Genomic DNA, 23,342 nt, shown 5'->3' with positions numbered 1-23,342 from the left:
GTTATTCACCCTTTTCTAACCTCTTATCACGGCATTCCTCTATTTAAATTTGGTAATGGTAAAATTAATGCACTAAGAGTTAATCTAAATAAACCATATAACATTAGATTAGAATATGAGTGAACCAATATTTGTTGATTCTAAATGATAGCTGGGTGCTTGCTTCGCAAGCCATTATTATTGGCATCTTGATGTATCCAAACTGCATATGGATTAAATCAGAAAAAAATTCGAACATTTTTTTATAACGTTATTGAGAGTGAAAAATACAGTGTGAAGCAAAATAAAAAGATCCAAATTTTTTATATGCCCCCGTGTGAAGATCTGGCAACAGATTCAGTTAGAAGGTGTTAAGGATCTGGCAACGGACTGGATCAGAGGATTTCACATGGAGAACCATGTGTGTAAGAATGCTATGTGCCTGAATATTTTTAATAAAACTATATAGTTATTACTAAATATAACATGGTGTAGTCGCTCGCGTTTTAAGTAAACGAGATTGTCAGTTGATCATTTGTAGTTAGATCTGATTATATATTGGTGTTGATATGGAGTTCTGCAGATCACCACAAGGCCTAAGCCTCGACAGAAATGCTGCAGAGAATTGGAGAAAATTCAAACAGTTGTTCGAGATCTTTATGAAGGCATATCAGGTAATGATAATGATAAGGAGTCTGCGGTAAAGGTGGCATTGTTCTTGAATGTGGCTGGTGAGGAATCTGTGGAGGCATTCAACGTGTTTGACTTGTCGGACGAGAAAAAGCTGTGCTACAAAAAAGTTATCGGCCAGTTCGAAATTTTCACCACACCAAAGAAAAATGTGATTGTGGAGAGGTTTATCTCTAACAGCCACATCCAAGAACAGGGTGAAACATTTGACGCATTCGTCACTGACTTTAAGAAGTTAGTTAAATCCTGTGAATTTAGTGATCAGTCTGATTCGGTTGTTACAGATCGGATTGTGCTTGGAACATCTGACCTAGACTCGAGCCATCGAATGGGACAAATCAGCTGAGCTTAGCAAACCGAGAGCCCAAACTGTACAAGGCCAAAGTGTTGATGCAGTGCAAAAAAGGTTAAAGCCAAAATTGTCACTCCATCCACCAGCTGTGATAAATATAGATAGAAGAAGAAACCGACTTACGGCCGTACTCACCATCAGCGCTTAACCGGTAGGTAGTTATAAAAATGACGGTTACTTGAAAAACTGAATTCTCCTTACGTTTAACTGGCGAGTTACCACTCCCTTTTCTCCTTTAACTTTTACCACTGCTTTTGGGTGGTTAGCATTACAGGCACTAGTAAACGCATGCATGCTAGTATTATTTACTTCTTGAAACATGGCTTCCTATCGTAGATATTTGCCGTATCTTCAAGCTCTGGAGGAAATTGAAAATGTATGCTTGGGAAAATAAATTCATATATATTTCCTATGCTGGCTGGAACAAATGTAATCAATTTTTTGTGCATGCTCAAATTGATTAATAATGGAATACATCAGTTACTCATTTCCTGATGAACACGTACGTGCCAGTATCTGAAGCGTGATCAGGAGCATTGTAAGAGTTTTAAACATATTGGTGCTGGTTTTGAGCTTCACATAGGAGCTTTTTATGTCAATATATTTTAGGGGTGCTCCCACAAATGTGATAAATTACAGCGGGTGTAAGAGAGGAAGGGTGCTGGGAATATCAACCTTGCAGAAAGATTGGTGGAAACTGATGTTAAAATATGTGTTTAGAACATTGGCATACACAAAGGGGGTTTTTGGGGTTCTAATCCCAAATCCCCCCAAGCCGAGATTACATAGTGTTATTTTGCAGGAAAAATGTAAAAACACCCCCCCCCCCCAAGAAGAAAAAAATTAAACCCTCCCCGAGAAAATTCTGCATATGTCTATGGTTAAAAAACAGCTCAAAGGCCGTAGTCTGTGTATGGGTGTACATGGGAGCCTCTAGTACACCCTACATTTGTGGCATACGTGGGAGGTCTGGCAACCCATCCCTCTTCCTTATGTTTTATTCTCATCAACTCTTCTTTGTAAGCTGTTCTACATCTTATGTATGCCCTGCACATTGGCAGAGACACAGCCAGCAATGTATAAGATATGATACAGATTTGAGTTAGTAGTAGTGTTCTAATTTTTTATCGTTATTATTTTTTTTGTATGCTCAGATTACAGTTGCAGCTGTTCTATTTGGAGAATTTCACGTATTATAAATTAGTGTATCATGCATAGTGGGAAACAATTGTGTAAACTTTTGCCCGTCGTTTTTCATTATAGATTGCTCGGAAAATCTATTTCGCAAGTGGGTTCCCTGGGATGTATGGAGCATTGAACTGCACCCGCATCCAAATCTCCAGTCCTGATACAGACCAAGCAGAGGTATTCAGGAATAGGAAGGGGTATTTCTCTCTGAATGTGCAAACTGTCAGCGATGCCGATTTATACATCAGGGATATTGTTGCTTGCTGGCCTGATAGCACACACAACAGCACCATCTTCGACCATTCCCATTTGCAATACCTCTGCGGCAATGGTTTCATACCCCCAAATTACCATCTCATTGGAGACAGTGGCTATGGGTGTTTCTTTCTGCTCACTCCTATTGCAAATCCCACCACAGATGCAGAGAAAATACGAGCGTGCTAATACAAAATGTCCAACACTGACCTTTGATTAATGATTAGTCCATTTTAAAATATTTTTTCATGTTGAAAATCAGAATTCAATGGCCTATAAATGTTTTTCTTTTCTTTGTAGGTACAACATTGCCCATATTGATGCTCAGAATGTTGTGGAAAGGTCATACGGTGTGTGGAAGAGGAAATTCTCTTGTTTTATCTTCACTGGTTTGCGATGCTCATTAGAGAATGCCATGGCCACCATCGTCGCAACAGCAGCGATGCACAATATATCGAGAGCAATGGGTGACAGGTCGGGAGATGAGGATGCTCTTAATAGTGGTGATGTTGAGAATAACCTCCAAGAAGACCGGCAAGCCCCCTGCAATATTTCTGGAAGGGCTAAGCGGAAAACAATAAACCATTTTTAATCGGTGACCTGCTTGCCAGTTTTAGTAAGTACAACATTTCCCATGTTGATGCTTGGAATGTTGTGGAAAGGTCATACGGTGCGTGGAAGAGGAAATTCTCGTCTTATCTCCACTGGTTTGCGATACTCATTAGAGAATGCCGTGGCCGCCATTGTCGCAACAGCAGTGATGCACAACATATCGAGAGCAATGGGTGACAGCTCGGGAGATGAGGATACTCTTAGTGATGATGTTGAGAATAACCTCCAAGAAGGCCGGCAAGCCCCCTGCAGTAATTCTGGAAAAGCTAAACGGAATACAATAAGAAACCATTTTTAATTAAATTTTAATCGCCTTATATTTTAATCGCCGATTTTAATTGGCCTTAGCAAGCAATGGCCAATTTCTCTTATTCCTGTGGTTCTCAACACAATAAGTCTGCTCATTGGAGTCTCCTACTCTGTTCTATGTAATCCCGAGAGCAATCAACACATGGAATGTACTAGATACTGCATTGTTTATGTGGCAAAAATGAGAGTAAGGCTTGTAAGAAAGCTGGCTATTTTTCTAAGCCTCATCATAAAAACTAGGGTATTCATCACACTCCATATGGCGATTGTCTTCTGGGTTAGATAGAATATACGAGGATATCTTCATAAGCAAGCTCGTTGTTTTCAGAATGTTCAGTACGGGAAATTGACCACTGCTTCCACATCACATCGCTGGCAAGAAAGCCACTGATGAAAATTTAATGAAATCAAATATTTCACACGCTATCACATACCGTCTCATTTCGCACATATATCTATCACTTTGCATCAGTATTTGTTACCGCTCCCTCTGGACACCGTATCCAGAGGTAAAAAGGTTTTTTAATAAACGGATCCGGGCATGTTGAATAAATATTCTACGAACTAAAACCCGGGCCCTTTTTTTAGATAAAAATTTTAATAAACGGATCCGGGCATGAAAAATTCTGTAGGTTCATTTTAAATAATAAACCGATAAAACGGAAGCCATGGCAATGGATGAATAAGTAATACATACAACCAAATAATAAAATGGTACGATACAACCTGAGCAGTAGATAATCTGTAATGACGTAAGCTACAGAAGGAAGGAATAATAATCAAAGATATTGAGAGACGCGCTGGAAATGGAACAACGGCTGATTAGAATTTTTGAAAAAACACTGTGAACAAAAGAAAAATCCTGTTTGGCGAAGCTAGCGCCATCTAGTATCACCCAACGAAACCGGAAAACAGAAAACGGCAACCCAGAGAAGCATTATGACGATCTTGGCGACTTATCGCGAGAAAAAAGTCGCCAAAGTCGTGGTGGACCATACCTGTCCACTCCACTTTTAACGCTGGGGGGTGGGCCTGCCCTACCCAATGCCGTCTTAAGGCATGGGCCCACCCGGGCACAGCTAGGGGGCTCAAGAGGAAAGGGGCCTCACAAAAATTATATCTTGAGATTTTCGAGAATTTGCCTGGTAGGGCCTCAGAAAAATCATTTGGCCCGGGGGCCCATGATGCTCTTAAGACGGCCCTGCCCTACCCTGCATCGCCTCCAAACGGCATGTCCCGCGGAATAGACGTTGAAGCCCTGTGTCTTATTGGGAAGTTCTTTGAACTGAAACATAAAGGAAACAACTTCCATTAAGGATGCCATCATAATTACAATTAATTCCCCCTCACAATAATTTCCTTATATTTCATAATTTAATCATAATTCCATCCATACTTACGTTTGCGTTACAGTAACCTTGTATTTGTATCTCGAGCGAACAGTTTAATAGAGACTAGAGATGGGCGATCCGCTCATGAACCGTCTAGAAGAGCGGCTCTTTCCAAAGAGCGAGTGAGCGACGGTTCTGGAAAAAAGAACCGCGGCTCTTACGGTCGTATTCGCCAACACAGTTTCAAGTGCAATTGCAAATGAAAGGATTGAAGATCGAAACGGATTGGTTAAATTGGGGATTTTAACCAATCCGTGTCAATCGCTAATCCTTTAAGCCGGGTTTTCCTAGGAGCAGGTTTCCTGTGCCGCGCGCAACGTGATTCGCCCAGCTTGACACGCCGTCCACTCACCAATGAGAAAATCAGCATGGCTGTTTTCCTACAGAGCACATCGCGGCTCACGACAGCGCTTTACGGTGGGCGTGATTGGCCGACTGCTTCTAGAGGAGTGAAGTGCGTCATGCGCCGCACGTTCTGCGGATATTCTCTTACTCTTGTGTGTCTTCTTTCCCTTCCCGTCAAACCGGAGCATGCAGATGACAGAGTAGCTGATGCCAAAGCCATATACGTTATATAGCCGCCCTGATCTGACGCGCCTCGATGTAACTCGTTTTTGTCGGCGCGAAATAGTCTAACTCGGTTCACGCTGCGCAACAAACCTATTCCTGGGAAAACCCGGCTTTAACCTGCGATTGTAGTTTAAACTGTGTTGGTGAATACGGCCGTTACACTTCCATTGCACACAAGAAGCTATGTACCGACATCAGGCAGGGCGCCCTGTTTTAGCTCGATTTTGTGCCCCTTGGATTCTTCAATTTAACAATCAGAAAGAAGTCAAATAAGCTAAAACTCTGTATAATTCAGTGAAAGTGTGAGTGTTCCCATCAGTTATCGATTGTTCAATCAACGAGCAGGTTCTGTATGGATGATTATTCATTGCAAATAATAGACTCACTCTGATTGGTTAACGCTCCTGACTGAATAATCATCTTTGCATAAACATGACTACCATCTCTCTATACAGCAAATACACAAACAAATCATCACATGATATTTGTATGTGATATCCAAGGAAGCAAAGTCACTCTTCGCCCCCCCCCCCGGGTTAACAATTAGTTTGTTGGCGTCTATTTCTCTTTAATAAACTATTCATTACATCCAAGATGAAGAAAAAGGTTTGTTTTTCGTTTCTCTCTTCTCTGTATTTAGTGTTTGTATTTTTTTAAAAACAACTCCCATTTATTGATTTTAGTTTCTTGTTAGTTATGTCGCGATTACATTGGGGGTAACGGTGCCTAGTGGCGTATTCTTAAGATAGCCCAAGGTAGCAAAATTTTTGCAGGCCACCGCGAATACCCACGTCCAGGGGTCCAAAGTGAGCGACCAGATGAGGGAGTGACCCAGAGAGTTTGCAAGCAAGAGAGTGACCAACAGCACGTGAATGGGCGAGAGTGACCTAGAAAGTGAAGGATCAGATCAGTGGGTGACCAAAACAGTGACATAGAGTATGTGCAACCTTGTGAATGATCAAAAGCGTGTCCTAGAACGTGTGCAAGCATGTGAATGATCAGAAGAGTGACTCAGAGTATGTTCAGGCGTGTAAATAATCGAAAGAGTGGCCCAGAGAGTGAGGGGCTAGATCAGTGAGTGAGCAAAAGAGTGACCTAGAAAATTAGGGATAGGATCAGTGAGCGACAAAATTAGTGGCATAGAATGTGTGCAAGCATGTGAATGACCGAAATTTGTACAGGCCACTGTGAATTCCCCCCTACTCTGTCCAGGCCGCTTAAATGCTCTGGAATTGTACCATGGGACACTTAAGCAATCTGTAGATGGGCCGCTTAGTTAATTTTTACAAAATCAGGTTTGAGGAGGGCAGGCTGCATGAGATAACCTTCCAGGGCCATATTTGGTCTGCGGGTCAAGGGCGTTTATGCGATTTATCATTATATGGCTTAGAGGGTGAGTCGCAGTGAATTTTGGGTTCATAGCCTTCAAATAACATTGAAATTAACAGAAATTGATTATAATAACATATAAAAGTACTTTCTTCCGAAATTTCAATTAAAAAAAAATGAAATCTTGATCTCGTCACGGGGGGGGGGGGGGCACGAGTCCCCATGCCCCTGTGTACGTCTCTGATGCCATAAATATGTGTTAGGATTCAGAGTGGCAGAGCTGATGACGAAATTTTGCTGACGAGGGGAGGGGGTCAAAAATGGCTAAAAATTTGCTTACGTAATACTTGAACGTCCCCTTGTAATGTACTAAATAACATACGAGTATATGGATACCTTTTTATAATTGGAAGTATGCCTCTAGAATCAATGATTCGTCAGTAAAATAACGTTGCCTATGCACCCTGTATATAAAATGTCACTTTATTAATTGCGACATTATTTTTTGCAATCTAAAAGAGCTTGACAATAATTGGTAGACACTATTCATCTCTTATACTTATATACGAAATGCTCAGCTATGGAAATTTCTCGTCGAGTGTGACAACCAACTGCATATATTGGGCAAGTTATCGCAGACCATGTTGTACGATGCCACACAACCCTACACTCGTACAAAAAAAATGAATGTCAAATTACAACCACCATTTTGTTTTTATTTGATCCATCCTTATATTACACCAGCTCTGAGGAAAGATTTTGTTTTGGTCTTTGCAGGTTCTGCTGATGGGCAAAAACGCCTCTGGCAAGACGAGTATGAGGTCAATAATATTTGCCAATTACATCGCTCGGGATACGAGGCGTTTGGGTGCTACGAGTAAGTCTTTTTTTTTTTTTCCCAATAGTATGTAATTGTTTGATGCTATTTGATTTATTCTTTGATTGCACAACATACTTTTACACCAGGATTTTCTGTGATGGGGGGAGGGGGCATTCAAGTATTACGTCAGCATTAATACAGGAAGAGAGGGGATTTTGTATTTGCAGACTTTGATGGGGGGGGGGTGTGTCAGAATGACTCTTAAATCATTAACCACCCTCCATAAAAATATGAAATATTCGTAATGGCATCTTTACTGGGAATCTCAAAAAACAGGGAAAAACCTTTTCCCAGTTTGTGGGGCACCTGATCTAACATTCCCCTTATGATAAGTTCTCTATAGATCACATTCCCATTGTAGACCCCTGACTGTCCCCCGTCTCACTTATAAGAGTTGGTCGGGGGCTAAACTGTTTTGTTTCACTCAGCACGTAACTTATGTTGTCTTTGCTGGACTCCCGTGCACAAGCGGGTACGTACACGCTCTTTGAATGGAGGGTGTGCATTGTGATCAGGCGGGGGAGAATTGTTCTGCTTTGGTTTCCTTCTATGCTAATGATACAATGTTTCGTGAATGGCAGATCGCCACTTTCTCCCATCACCTCTGTACCATCTATGCTCCTGTATGATGTGAAGGAGAAAACAAGCTGTGAAGATTTATGGGACAAGCAAAGAAACTATAGTAAAACCCCTCTTAACCCTTGTTTTTATGGCCAAATAAAAATATCCCGGCACAAAGCCTATTCAAATACTGTATTTGAAATCCCTTCTTAACGGTCATCCTCAGATACGGTCAAGAATGCCATTTTCATTATTCTCTATCAATTTGATTAGTGTGGGAATGACTAAAATATTCACACAGAGCATGTCTATGCATGTGAATGGCCAAAGGAGATCCCAGAGCATGTGAGACCAGATCAGTGAGTGTCAACCTCTCGGGGTAACTGGCTTATATCCCCTAAGGCAGCGTTTCTTAACTTTCTTTGCCCATGGCCCTCTTTGAAGCATATTATTTTTCTCGTGGCTCCCCTGTCTTATACCCAGAGTCTTCGACCCTCATCTAGAAGCAAGATCCTTTGTACGTATTGAATTGATTTTTTTCAGTAAATTTATACTGAATGAAAATTTTGCAAATAAGATTGGCCTCCAAACCACTGGCCTAGAATTTATTGAGCTCACCGCTAGTCCGAGTTCTATTCAGGGCCGTCTCAACATCATGGGGGGGGGGGGCCCTAGGCAAAGTGATGCTACAGTAGTCCCATACTTAGCTGGAAATAAACAGCCTACATATTTCCTACTTATTTTCAAAATTTATTGCACTATACAAAATATCATAAGGTGGAGTCACTTACGGGCATGAGGCCCCTCACAAGAGTGGGACTGACAGAGCTGCAGCTCGGGGCCTGATATGGTTTTCATCATTTTTTGTTTTTCACACTATAAATGTAAAGATTAGGGGTCTGTGAAAAATCTAGTCAGGGGCTTGCGAAAAACCCCATCCTAGAGAACCTGCTGCAAAACGTAGGCGGTGAGGCCCAGGTGGGTCCATGCCCTAAGAAGGCCTGGTTTTGTGGGTGGCTTTGTTGGATTCTGTAAGTGTATATAGTCACTAATATAAAAACATTTCTTCACGCCTTCATTTTTCTTTTCGGCTCCCTGCAGCCCTCCAAACCACTTGTCATGGCCCCTTTCTAAATTTTCTTCTGTGGGGCCCCCTTGAAGTATCCCAGTACCACTAGGGAGCCATATGGCCCCCGGTTAAGAACCACTGCCCTAAGGGACAGAGCCTGGGTCATGTCTAGTCTTAAAGATCAGTGAGTGACCAAAACATGAGAGACCAGGTAAGGAAACCACTTTACGGACACCATAGTTGCAGTTTTGGGTTCAAACTATGCTCACTAGATGCCAACACAAGTTCTAATATTATATCCACATATTTTGGCTACTTTTCAATGAAGTTTTAGCTGAAGTTTGTTCATCTTTGGCAACTGTGATGTTATTTTTCTGGTTATGCTCGTGTAGTTTACGTGATTTCACGCTGTTAAATACAAATACAACGCCACAACAGGCAAAATGCCCAACGAGGTGGCTGAAAAAAAGATGTCATATATTTCATATGACCAGTCTAGTAATTGTCGTTGTTTGTTACTAAGAAAAGAGAATCTGATGAGAGAAAATTGATGTAATCAAAAACAGTATTAAATGTAAAATGGGAATTTTTGCTCTTTCTAATGAATTCAGTGTCGAGAGGACACTGTTTTGTTTTATTTTGAAGCAAAGCCGGGGGCCAACAGCCCCCTGACCCCCCCCCCCCCCCCCCCCCACAAATGACGGGCCTGTGGGGCAATGGCTAAAATTGGCAATGGTCGATAGAGCCTGGGCACAATATGAAATGTTCTGAAATTTCATTTCAACGTTTTTCTGAGATTCGTTGATATTCGAGCGAACCACCAGATCAGATTCTTCACCACTGAGATGACTTATTCCAAACCTGCAGCTTTCTTAAAGCAATTTTGAATTGTCTGTTGGCTGACTTTTTTGCCATGCTTAACAAGCCATCCACCCCTCCGTCAATCATAGTATCCACCTACGATTGATAAGATCTCTCAACACAATGGAGAGTAATAGGAATAATCCTTTGTTATAAGTTCCTTTTGCCTCCAGAGAAAACCCAGATTTGCATGAAAGAAAAGGAATTTCCATGTTTTCCTGTTACTATCATTTGGCTTGGCCTTCAAGTTAGAGTTTTTCGAAAATTACTTCGGTACAGATGTTAAAATGCATTGATTTAGCACAGTGACTTTTTTTATTTTTCAAGAAAGAGAGGTTTGACTGTACATTGTTTTCTTTGCAGTTGACGTGGAGCATTCGCACGTGCGATTCCTCGGAAATCTGGTGTTGAATATCTGGGACTGCGGCGGACAGGAAGCATTCATGGAGAACTACTTCGCGAGTCAGCGGGATAACATTTTCAGGAACGTAGAGGTGATTATTTTCAGTATAAATGTGGCAATTTCTGCTCGTACAGTCAAATCCCATTATACCAAACTCCAAGAGACCAGAAAAATCACTTCATTGTAATGAAATTTCGTTATAAAAGAATTCCAGGTTTTAGCATTATTCCTATGTAAACTTATCCACCTGGAGGGATTAGAAAATTGTTCACTAAAACGAGATTTTTGCTATAACAGTATTCGTTGAAACGGGATTTGACTGTGTTACAAGTTTTGTCGGAATGGAGAGGCAATCAGGATTTCTCTTCCATTGAGTTATGGACAAGATGGTGTTTATTTTCTTATCAACAGGTTCTTATATACGTCTTTGATGTTGAATCTCGAGAGCTGGAGAAAGACTTGCACTACTACCAGTCTTGCCTGGAAGCCATCTTGCAGAGCTCTCCTGACGCGAAGATCTTCTGCCTCGTTCATAAGATGGATCTCATCCAAGAAGACCAACGTGAGAAAGTGAGTATTTCTTCATTTATCATCACAGCTATGTCAGTCTGGAGTTATTATAACATTCAGCTGTCTCAGGGCCAGTCTTAGACCTCAAGTGGCACCCCCATCCTAGGTGTTGATCTAGGGTGATGTGTCGGAAGGGGCGATTTATTTATTGTTTAATGCTAGCCACTACTGGTTCTTGAGAGGGGTCGGCATTGTGGGAGACAGTGCAATAGCTTTCTAATTGTGTTTTTATTTACATAAAACATGGGCAGAGATATGTGGAAATCGGACCCTTTTCAAAAAATCCATTGAATCGGCTGAATGCATGCTGTGATCTTTTTTTAACCTCGTTTTTACGGGCATGCAGAAAGTGGACCAGACCTCGCAACAATCATAAAGCTGGTGTCCCTCAAGTTTTATGGCATGCTGGCCAATGCTTGGGAATACTGTAAGTTTATTAAAATTTGCAAGTAAAATAATATGACCATTGTTCAAATCATTGCTCGTGTACTTGGTTCCCATTTAGCCCAGAATTTTGCTTGAAAAGTGAAAAATACGTGAACAGAAGAAAAAAAAGGTCCACAAAAAAAATTGAATTCTGTAAGTTTGAATCCTTTTATGAGAGCATACACCTTTTTTTTCCCCCCTGTTACAAAGAAACATTCAAGAGTGGGCGGGCGGAACAGAAACTTTAAACCACATAAGACTAAGGCTGGGATTACACTTTAAAAGTTCCATAAAGGTTCATTAATAAAACTTTAAAAATGCAACTAATAAAGACATTAGTTGCATTTGCTCGGATGTAACCGATAACCTTATTGGTTGAATTTTTCAAGTTTTTATTAATGAACTTTTATTAAACTTTTGTAGTGTAACTCCCGCCTTTATCCAATATCCTGCTGTCTATACAGGGGGGAGGAAAAAATGGTCAGTTTTTGAAGTAGTTTTGTGACAATTACTTGAACCCTTTTCAAGTCTATTTTCTCAAAATCCCTGGACAGCGAGTTGGTTGAAAAAAAGAAATTTTCAATTGTGCAGGCTTTGTTTTGATGCGTTCAAAGGAAAAACAAGATTTTATATTGTAATGTATCATTTCAATTTTTTTCCCGCCCTTTTACCTTGTATATGGCCCCTCTCCTAAAACGGACGGAAAATGTTCTCCCTAATTTTTCTCGGTGAATAAAATTTTTTTTCGACATTCACTTTTTACCTTGGACGTTGCGCCCCTCCTAGAGTGGACAGAAATAATTTCCCCTAATTTTCTTCGGTAAGTGAAGGGTTTTTCCAACTCTAATTTGGCACTCCTTCAAGAGCATGCCCAATGCGGCTGAGCTACCTTTCGTTGCACTGCTAGGGTGAGTTTAGTGAGCTGGACAAGAGGTGTGGGGCACCAAAGTGCATGGATTTGGCAGACAAATTTATGGTTGTCCAGACTTTTGAGCGCTACTGTATGTGGGAAATTAAATACAAATGAAACATGTTTAATTTTTGCTATAGTGTAATGTTCAACCCATGATACATCTTTGCTTTATATTATTGTATTTAAAAAAAAAATTCTCGTTTTTTATTTTCTATAGGTATTCAGTGAACGGGAGGAGGACATAAAAAGACTGTCTCTGCCGCTCGAGTGCATTTGCTTCCGCACCTCCATTTGGGACGAAACACTCTACAAGGTAAAATGCAATAATGGGTAGTTTTCTAGCTTCTTTAACTTTTTGTGTTTGTTTCATCATATGACAGGAATCGGTAGAGCTGTTCTTGCCTTGAGATAAGCTATCGCTATTGTATGGAAGGCTGCAGAAACTTTTTTTGCCAGAGCACTCCTGCATTGCAGCAGCGCCATCTTAACACATGAGGGGGGCCTTGTGGTTTGGTACTTTTGACTTTTGAGAACAAGTTTGATGATTGGTAGGGGGCGGGAACTTCTAGCTAGATGTAAGTTTGCCTGAGGGCCAACCAAAATTAAGGGGTGATCGGTAATGAAATGAAAACAATTGAAAAAATGACATTTATTAATGGGTTCAAAAATTTACACGATTACTTTATTTTTCTACATAATCACCATGTCGTTCCAAACACTTCTGATATCGTGGGACAAGCTTCTTCAAACCATCTGCATAAAATTCCGCCGCAAAAGCACACCCTTTCAGTCCCAGAATACAGTTGCCATGATTTTCCTTTGAGACTGGATTTGTTTGAATTTTTTCGGTTTAGGTGAATCGGAATGATGTCACACACACACTGCATGGATTGCTGTTTCATCTCAGCATTGGCATATGAAATTTCACGTTTCATCACCAGTGATGATATGGGAAAAAAATTAGTCTCCATCATGGTTAAAGCGGTCGAGAAAAGCATGTACAGATGCCATTCTGTGATCTTTGTCAGCATCTGTGAGCATTTTCGGTACCCATCGTGCACAGTTTCTGATAACTTAAGAGTTTCAGTTTTGATTCTCTCTCTTGTCCTAGAAACTTCTGGAAATTCTAGATAAAGATTGCTGAAGTAAAGTGACAATTTTCTTTCACTTTTGCATTCACACGCTCAACGAGATCATCAGTCCAGACACTAGATCTGCCGCTCCTCCGCTCATTGTGAACATTTGAACGCCCTTCCTTAAACTCAGGACACCATTTCCTCACTTTTCCTTCACTCATTGCAGTAGGCCCATGTTTCACACAATTGATGGTGAATTTGAGCAGCATTATGTCCTCTTGCATTTAAAAATCTAATCACTAATCGAATTTCACAACTAGTGGGATTTGTTATTACCGCACTCATTTTAACACACCGTGTTCCGAAGGCAGACAACACATAAATGACGGCTGCATTCCCAACAGACCAAGTAATGCTACTATTCATGAGCGAACCAATCAGTATTGCCATTTGTTTTTTATACATGATGCAATCAGGCATTTGTGAATCAGCACAATCTGACAAGAGTTGCAGTGTTGCAATAATTCATTCTTGGGCATTGTTGGGAGGAGACTGGTGTGAAATCTGCTTTATTTACAAGTTTGGCAGTTTCACTTCTTCACTGTTGCTAGCAATATATCGGGAAAACGTTTCTTCAGCCAATCTCAAAGGACTTCTAGCCAATTACAGAATTGACTATAATTTCATATTGTCCCCTTGCCCTTCACGCTAGTGTGTGAAAAACAAATTTTAGCATGAGAGCTTTCTCCAAACTGTACCAAATTCCACATTAACAAGATCATAAACAGTACTACTGGCAAGGGCCAAAATAAGAGTAGGGCAGGGCTGCAACTAGAACCATTTTACTGTCGCCTGGGGCAAATATTCATTTTCAGCATCCCCCTTCTTCATAATATTGCATGAGCAAAGGACAAACGTTGTGCTCTTCCTGGTCTGATGCCCAGGGCCTTAGATTTCTTGACCTACCCTAGTTTTAGCCTTGTGTTGGGGATCTGATGCTCTGTACGCTAGACCAGGGACCTCCCATATTATTCGTTCAATATTTTAAATTATGTAAAAACATATTGCACACATTCATTACATTTTCTATAACTGAGGCGACGACTCATTGTGGGGCTCCCACCAGGGATCTGCGGGCTCCTCGTGTTACTATACAGGTGTTTCAGAAGATGCGCTTTGAGAATGAGATGATAAGCAAAAGCGCTTGAGAAGGAAAAGATGAACAAAAACGTAGATTGTGTAGTACAGCCTATAATTTTTTGAAAATTTCAAAAAATTCTCAAATGTCAACACTCGCTTTGATGTATTACTAAGTGGTTGCCGCAGTGAAAAAGCATAAATAGCATTGTGGATACAGTACCTGTTTCACTATAAATACTGGTGCAGTATGCAGACAAAGAAAGGATTTCACGGAGGTGTTGATGCTCTAACCCCCTCGGTGGTGAACTTTCTGCTGCAGTAATTGGATCCCCCATTGGTTATTTTCACATGTTTCTTTGTCTGCTTCCAGCACCAGTATTTTTGATGCTACAGGTGCTCTTCTAACAGCATTTGTTTTTTTTTTAGCCCACTGATCACTTCGCAATGCATAAAAGTGTGTGTTGCTGTTTAAATTTTTTGACACTTTGTTGCTGTGACCATAGCCCCCCCCCCCTCACAAGGGGTAGGGCCGATTGTGCTCCAGCCCTGGGGTCTGAGACGATTCTCTCATTTTTTTGTTTTCACGCTGTAAATTTATTATTGAATGACTTAGAAAGTCTGGGCAGGGGCCCGCCAAAGATCCCAGACTAAGGGTCCTGCTGCAGGATGTAGGGGCCACAGCTGTGACTGTAACCACGAGAGCTAGGGTTTCATTTTCCATCTTCATTCTCGATCGCATACTCCGAAACACTTATATGTCAAAAGTTTATTTGCATTCATTGACTTTTGCAACTGCCTGGTATACAAGCAAATTTATTACATGACCACCCTGTGTGCAATATTAGTTGCTGTGTGACCGAATGTTTCACTTTGGAAGTATACAACAAAATTCACCAGAAACCAGCACTATTTATGCCTCTCAGGATTCAAATCTGCAATATGTGCTCCCTGTTAGTTGACCATACATTTTGTACGCATGTTTGTGGATGATTATTGATTTAAAGTGCGAAGCTTGGTTTTTATATATATATATATATATATATATATATATAATGATTTATTTCCTAGGCATGGTCTTCAATTGTCTATAAGCTCATACCGAACATACAACAGCTCGAGCATAACCTGAAGCAGTTCGCCGATATCATTGAAGCGGATGAAGTCTTGTTGTTCGAAAGGGCCACATTCCTTGTAAGTTGTTCTTTCAATATTATTAATTTGCACATAGTAAAGTCTGCACTTGTTATAATGACATCCATCGAAAGGGAAGCATATAGGATAGTGATTGCATATGGGACTTGTCATACCAGTTGCCATAATGAAGTGATTATTTGAATGAACAAATGAGGAAGTAAGTGAGCAAGCGACTTACAGAGTGAATGAGCGACTGAGTGAGGAACTGACCAAGTCAGTGATTTGAGTGAGTGGTAAATCACTTATTTGTTTTTGCTCATATGCTTACTCAGATACTCGCTAAATTGTATGCTAATCTGTTACTCATTCACTATTCGCTTTCTTGCTCAGAGCCTGTTTCTCACATGAGCAAATGGGGCATGTGTAAAGGCCCCAGAAATTGACTACTTTTCGTACAATAGGCACAGACCGCTCCAGGTATCACTGATTCAAATAACACCATTTAACGTGCCCCGAAAATTTGTATTCATCCGAAGCACAAACTTATGTAATATAGGCCCTGTTCTCGCTTTTTAAATTGCTCATTCACTTGCTTGTTCACTAAATTGCTCACTCGTTCCTCCACTACTCACTTGCTGACTCACTCATTTGTCACCAACTTGTTTACTTACTCACTACTAATTCACTTGCTTGCTAAATTACTCTTGCTAACTACTGTACTTTTCTCACTAATGCTGACTCACTCATTCGTTCACTAACTTGTTTACTCATGCACTACTAATTCACTTTCTTGCTTCCTAAATTACTCGCTCACTTGTTCACTAACTTGTTTGCTCCCTCTTCATTCACTCACTAACTTGTGTCCCGTACTGACTCGTTACCAATTCACTTACTAAATTACTGTTATTTGTGCACTAACTTGTTTGCTCATTCACTAACTAGTTTACTCACTTACTGACTCGCTCATTTGCTCACTAACTTGTTTATTCCCACACTACTGATTCACTTACTAAATTGCTCATTCACTTGCTGACTCTGTCATTTTCTCACTCTTGATAAGCTTGGTAATTCACTCTATCTCTCAACGCTGAACTATTGCTAGTTAATTTTGTGTCAATGTTCGTCTGTGAATTTTCCTTTCTGTAAATTGCTTTGCAGGGAATTTTACTTGTTGAACACGTTGAAGATGTACAATATTGGCCCTGGCATGACCTATGAATTTTTTAAGTTTTTCTTCGTGTGATAAATTCTAAATGCATTATATATGAAATTTCTGTCGATCAAATTTTGTGTCATTTGACGCAATAGAATACTCTTCACAACTCCTCTTTGTCAGGGAAGTTCAATGTGTGCTGATGTTTTTTGTGACCGATACAGTATTCGAAAACTATCCCATTTAAATTCGGAAAACGGCCAAAAACTTAAAGAAAAATAAGCATTTGGCACTTGAAAGACGTTTTCTCATTTATTTTCTCTGCACTCAGGTGATATCTCACGTCCAGAGGAGGGACCACAAAGACGTTCACAGGTTCGAGAAAGTCTCAAACATCATAAAGCAGTTCAAGCTGAGCTGTAGCAAGCTTGCTGCCCAGTTCCAGAGCATGCAGCTGTCGAATGGCAACTTCTCTTCTTACGTTGATGTCTTCACCCCCAACACTTACGTTATGGTCATCATCTCTGATCCGAATATCAGTAAGTTTTTTTATTCAATGACTTTGATTGCTATTATTTTTTCAAATATTGTAACACACACAAAATCATGATGCTAGTAATATCCCAAAGCATACATGCTTGACCCATGGCCCACTGGCCAAATGTGGCCTGCGACCTCAAACATAATTTTTTAAAAATAAACTTAGCAGCACATTTTTCCTTTGGCACATTTACAGATCACTCGAGTGGCCTGCGGCATGTCTTCAGATCATTGTGACACAATTTCCAAGCACTTTAGCGACCTGTGGCTTATTTGCAGACCACTTAAGTGACCTGCGGCAATATCTATTGATCACTGCGGCACAGTTCTGGAGCAGTTAAGTGACTTGTGGCACATTTTCAGATTACTTAAGTGACCTACAGCACTGTTTTAGATCACTTAAAACAGCCCATAGTATATTCACAGGTGACTTAAGTAGGGCGTGGCATATTTTCAGATCAATGCAGCAAAGTTCCAGATCAATCAAGTGGTCTGCGACATATTTTCAGATCTTTTTTAGCATCCCATGTCATATTTATAGATCATCACCACAGCACAGTTCCAGAGCACTTAAGTGATCTGCTAAACAGTTTCAAATCACTCAAACAGCCTGTAGGGCATTTACAGATCAATCATCAATTCACAGATCAGTTTAGTTACCTTCAGCACAGTTTCAGATCACTCAAGTGGCCTGCAGCATATCTACAAATCAGTGTCACAGTTCCAGAGCACTTAAATGACCTGTGGTACATTTACATATCACTTAAGTGGTCTGCTACACAGTTCCAGATCACTCAAGCAGCCCATGCATGACACAGTTTTAGATCACTCCAGTGAAGCAGATCACTGCGCTACACAGTTTCAGTTTTGGTGGTCATTGATAAATTTCATGTAACACATCCCACAGTTGCAATTGATGTTTGAGCTGTGCGACCAACTGCGAAGAAGTCTGTTTGCCTTGTTGCACATAGGACACAATCGTACCTACTGTTGCGAGAGAGTCAACCTTATTGTCCCCAATTTCAAAGTCCATTGCTCATGCTTCCATCTGTTCACAAAGAAAAACAAAGTTCTTTCCTTACCAAGTTTCGGGTGACCATCGATAGATGGTGATATGACCGGAGTTGGTGCGTGATAAAGTAGTAGAAAGGAATGCAGAATTTTATTTTTAGCCGAAGCTTTCAACTTTAAAATGTGAATGCCAAACTTTCGCACACGTTGCAGACTTTCTTTTCAAGGTCTTGTTTCTTGACAGTCTATTGTTATTGGCTTTGTTGTCTTTATATTCAGGCCATGACTTTGTTTCTTTTTGTTTTCAGCGCCAGCAGTGACGCTATTGAATATCAAGAATGCAAGGAAGCATTTCGAGAAACTTGAAGGCGTCAAGCAGCCACAGCAATCTCTCGCCGGTCAATGATAGAAGACGGAAAAAGACTTCGTTATTATAATTCAATTTTTATATTAGTATAACCGATTTGCTTTCTTTGCGTTCTTGTTGCGTTTTGTTTTTTTCGCCGTCTACATACACCCGTATCTTTTTTTTTTGTCTCTTTTGTGAAATTTTTAATCGTGGCAGATTTATTATATGTACTATGTAAATATAAATACAAAGATCTATTAAAAGTATCTAACTTTTTTTGTATTTTGTGTGTGGCCAATTTATTTTTTAAACCAACCTCATCTGCTACATTCAGGGCCCTCCATAGCATTTCTAGTGGTACACAGTGCGGTCTTAAGGCAGGGGCCTCCCAAAAATGAGATCCAGTTGAAATTTTCAAAAATTTGCCTGGTAAGGGCCTCAGAAAAATCACTCGGCCCGGGGGGCTTATAAACAATCTCTACATTTCTAGCTACATTGTAGAAATTTAGTGCATCGTGATTGGCCGAAATGATTGATGAACCATTACGTCACTCATGGTGAAATTTTTTCTGGCGACGTTTAACAATAGATACATTTAATTCGACTTGAGTCTAACATCTACCGTTGGAGTAATGGTTATGGTACAAGACTCATGTACCGAAGGTTGCAAGTTCCATTTGGTCTGAAACACATCCAAATTTTTTTCCAATCTTTCCATCTTCGCTGTCATTTACTGAGATTTACTAAAAGTTTGTTTTTGTTTCTGAATTAATAAAATGCGGTTCACATGCATCGAGAAGACAATAATAACGGCTCGCAAAGCTGGACCCAGCTATCATTTACTGATACAATAAAAAATGCTTTCATTGTTCATTAATGAACTTTGAAATTCAGTTTCGCCCGAAACTCCGCCTCTCGTGCCATCTTGTTAGCTTTTTTGTTGCTCGCAGTAACCAATCACCGGAGTGTTAATGCTTCCTATGTTACTAAGAGAGTAGGGATTCGATTGTAATTACGCGGCTCGGGGATCCATGATGCTCTTAAGACAGTCCTGATGGTACACAAGCCCTCTATACATTTCTACTAGGTATTTGCATCATGTAGAGATGGGGGGGAGGGGCTATCTGAAAGTACCTATCTAGCTTTCTATATTTTTATACATTCAATTTCAGAAATGATACCAAGTCCCACCATCACGAGCGTTCTCTATGCACTTGAAGACTTCCCCCCCACCCCCCGGGGTGAACTCATCTTGACGTGGGTGGCAATAATTATGTGAATATAAACAGCTTTATTCACATGAACTGAAAGTACTTCTAAAACTAGAGCAGCCCCTTCCAAACTTCTCTCTTCGAATTCTACTGTCCGAGTCCATTTAGAATTGCGTTTTTCTATTCTAAACAATCAGATGCCACTCGAACCTTGAATGCGTTTCCCAAGCCTTTTCAATTTCTACCCTTCGTGACATTTTTTTTTTTTTTGGGTGGGGGGGGGGGGGGGAAAGGTGCGTTTCAAAACGGTTTTCAATGTTCCAAAAAAAATCTTATGATCAATTTATTTACAATGCCCCAGAAACAAATACAGGGTGATTCAGAAAAGATGGGAAAAACCTTTTAAGCGGTGATGTACGCACAAACCAATACAAACAATTGTCAACATGTACATTAGTAAAAACACTTTTTTGTGTGTGTTGTGATATTTATATTGTATAAAAAAATTATGTAAAAGCGATATATCGTTAATGAAAATCCTGGTGTTTGGCGATAAGTTGCCAAACGTAACATGCGTAGCTCCGAATCGGTAATGTTCGGCTACTACGTCACGAGATAGGTTAATATAGCCATTAGATAAGGGCGTTATCAAGTCACCCTAGGAGTTAAAATGTCCCTCGATCTTTAATGGCGTAATTGTGATCTTCGCCAATGAGCGTATCCCATGTTAAAACCTAAGTACATTATGGAATTGTGCGTCCCGGTTCGCCCTCCTGTCGTTGTCTTTAGTTAATCGTTGGCCCGGTTGCATCAGCGCCACCGGACGGGAAAAAACCCGTCCTTTTTTGCGAAAGGGCCGTATTCTTTCTTCAGTTTATTGCTCCCCACCCACGGAAAAAAAGACGGTCCGGCATTTTTCTTGTCCGCGCCTGTATGGGAACTCTGCCAGCGCTATGTTTAGCTCTTAATAGTTAAGGGAGGCCTCACAAAAATGAAATCTGGTTGAAATTTCCGAGGATTTGCCTGGTAGGGCATCAGAAAAATCACTTGGCCCGGGGGCCCATGATGCTCTTAAGACGGCCTTGGGTGGCCGCAGGGCTACATAACAATGGCTGTCTCGTGAGGCGCTGGAGTCGGTACCAGCTGACGCCACATAATCGTTGCATTACTCTGCCCATTTCACCGAATTATTTCCAAAATTATCTTTTCGATTATTGTCATTAGTGCTGTAGAACCTCGATAACTCGACATGCGGATGTAACTCGACTACCCAGATAACTCCCGCTCACGTTAACTACGATCCATGTTTGTTATGTGTGTGTGTGTGCGTGCTATCACTACTTTTTCCGAAATTTCTGTGGATTGGACAGTTAATACGTTTTTTCAGGACATTTCTCCCGTGCATTTCAACAATTCCCCGTTTCATTGTTTTGGTCGAAAATACTTCCTCACATACCTTGGTGGGGAATAGGGTGGTCTTCTTCCACTTTTTGGAGCCTCCGAAACTCGACCTGTAAATAAAGGATCAGTCCCACGAGAGTTTGCTAGGGGACCCCTGGTAAGATAATTGAAGTTAATAAAAGTCTTTGTTGGACATAAACCGCAAAAACCACAGCCCGCGTGAAGTAATCCGTACTTGTCCGGTCATTTTCGAAGGAAGACGCCATAGGCGGAGATAGACTTGGCAGTCTAGTGGGGGGGGGGCCAAGATGATGATGTCAATTCATATATACATTAGATCAGTCGACTCCATCTTTGACGCTAGGGGGGCAATGCCTCCCCACGCCCCCCCCCCCGTATCTCCGCCCATGGAAGACGCTCGTTCCGCTGCCTTTGTATTGAAAGCCATAAAAATTATTGCTTCCCCGATGCCCGAGACGACCGCGGATCCTGACAAAGACTTTTATTATCTTTAACTTTAATTATCTTACCAAGGGTCCCCTAGCCCACTCTCGTGGGACTGAGGCCTTACGAAAGTCACAGATAAGCACGGATGATATCTGAAATTTTCGAGCGAGAGATGGTTGAATGAGGCTGCGGTTATAGTGCAGCGAAGAGGTAAGCAGTACGAGAATTGTGCGACCGGGAAGGAAAAAAAAATGCATAGGAGGTGGGGGAAGAGACGTCCGTGCATAGTAAAAGAGGAGGAAGATAGAAAAAATAGCTAGAGGGTTCTGAAATGTAAGGGTGTGATGATGATGATTCCTCCACAGAAGGAAATAGAAAAAATTGAGAAACGGACCAATCAGCAGATCCGGAGTGAAAACAAACTGGATTGCTCAAGTCACGCACCCCGTTGAGTGACCTCTTTCCATTCTTCGTCTCGCTGCTCGAGTATGTGCTAGTCTCTTTTATACACTCCCATACCTCGTGGTCGCCTCACTATGTATTCGGCCTAAGATAGAAATATATTGATGTATAAAATATTTTTTTTCCGCAATTGCAATTTCTGGCAAGGGGCCATTCAAGTATTACGTAAGCAGATTTTTACCCATTTTTGACCCCCTCTCCCTTGTAAGCAAAATTTCGTCAGCAGCATAGAATATTTCATATCTTCAAAAAGGGTGGTTGATGACGTAAGCAACCTTCAAAACCCCCTCCCCACTTGTCATCAAAAGTCAGCAAATCCGAAATCCCCTCGATGCTGACGTAATACTTGAATGACCCCAATTGCAAATAACGGATATTTCGATACGCTAATGCTTTTCTATTTTTACCATATTTCGGGACTATTCGGAAACTTCAATTGAAGGCCGACGAAGACAGAGATCACGTGGATTTGCCCGTCCAATCCTCTGCTCGATGTGTTTGGTCGCACGACGCAATGTCTGACGTGATGGGGATGAGCGTAGGGAGTATACTGTATTCCCTTTCCGTCATCACGTGATCTCTACCTTTGTTGGCCTTGCAACGCTTAAAAATAGAAAACGCGGTAAGGTTTTCTGTTTGAGATTTCTTTTAATCGAAACTGGATGAGCTCTAATAATCGCTGTTCTTGTTGGTGTTGATCTCGATCCACTCGGACGTTCGGTACTTCTGGTCGGCGTCGATGTCGTCGTCATAATGACGCGATGACCGCTGGTCGGCGGCCCTGGCGAAATCCGCGCGTCCCCTCTCGATGTTTTTGGTCTTGTGGGTCATGCGGTACATAATGTTGCGGGCCCGTTGTTGTATTCCGCTGCCGCCGCCGCCCCCTGAGTCATACTCGTCCTGGATGCTGATGCGCTTATGCTGACGACTTCCCCTTCCGTCATCGCCTGCGTCGTAGGGGACGTCGCTGACCCTTTTCCTTTGGCTGTCGACGGCGGACTTGAAGTCGTCGCTGTCTTCGACGACGATGCTCCTGCGAACTTCCGACGTAGGTGGTGGT

General features: G+C 41.2%; 1 protein-coding gene and 1 long non-coding RNA gene across 2 annotated transcripts in view; one reads left to right on the top strand and one right to left on the bottom strand.

Moving 5' to 3' along the window:
• LOC149067875 (uncharacterized) overlaps positions 1-4,829 on the bottom strand; it is a 35,398-nt gene extending 30,569 nt beyond the window's left edge. Inside the window, exon 1 of the long non-coding RNA XR_016195256.1 lies at positions 4,786-4,829. This is a non-coding gene — a long non-coding RNA (uncharacterized LOC149067875). The remainder of the gene's footprint in view (positions 1-4,785) is intronic.
• A 251-nt stretch (positions 4,830-5,080) lies between these two features.
• LOC149067874 (ras-related GTP-binding protein A-like) lies at positions 5,081-19,043 on the top strand. Its single transcript, XM_089252108.1, has 8 exons — positions 5,081-5,952; positions 7,453-7,552; positions 10,410-10,540; positions 10,861-11,019; positions 12,576-12,671; positions 15,643-15,765; positions 17,193-17,400; positions 18,721-19,043. The coding sequence occupies exons 1-8, from the start codon at positions 5,941-5,943 to the stop codon at positions 18,816-18,818; spliced, it is 927 nt and encodes a 308-aa protein (XP_089108234.1). The 5' UTR covers positions 5,081-5,940; the 3' UTR covers positions 18,819-19,043.
• The last annotated feature ends 4,299 nt before the right edge of the window (positions 19,044-23,342 follow it).

The sequence above is a fragment of the Pholcus phalangioides genome, unplaced genomic scaffold (genome assembly GCF_987345545.1).
Source record: "Pholcus phalangioides strain wild (caught in Gottingen) unplaced genomic scaffold, Ppha-v1.0 ptg000028l_1, whole genome shotgun sequence".
Classification (NCBI taxonomy): Eukaryota; Metazoa; Arthropoda; class Arachnida; order Araneae; family Pholcidae; genus Pholcus; species Pholcus phalangioides.
Note: the sequence above shows the minus strand (reverse complement) of the source record. Positions and strands in the feature narration are given on the sequence as shown.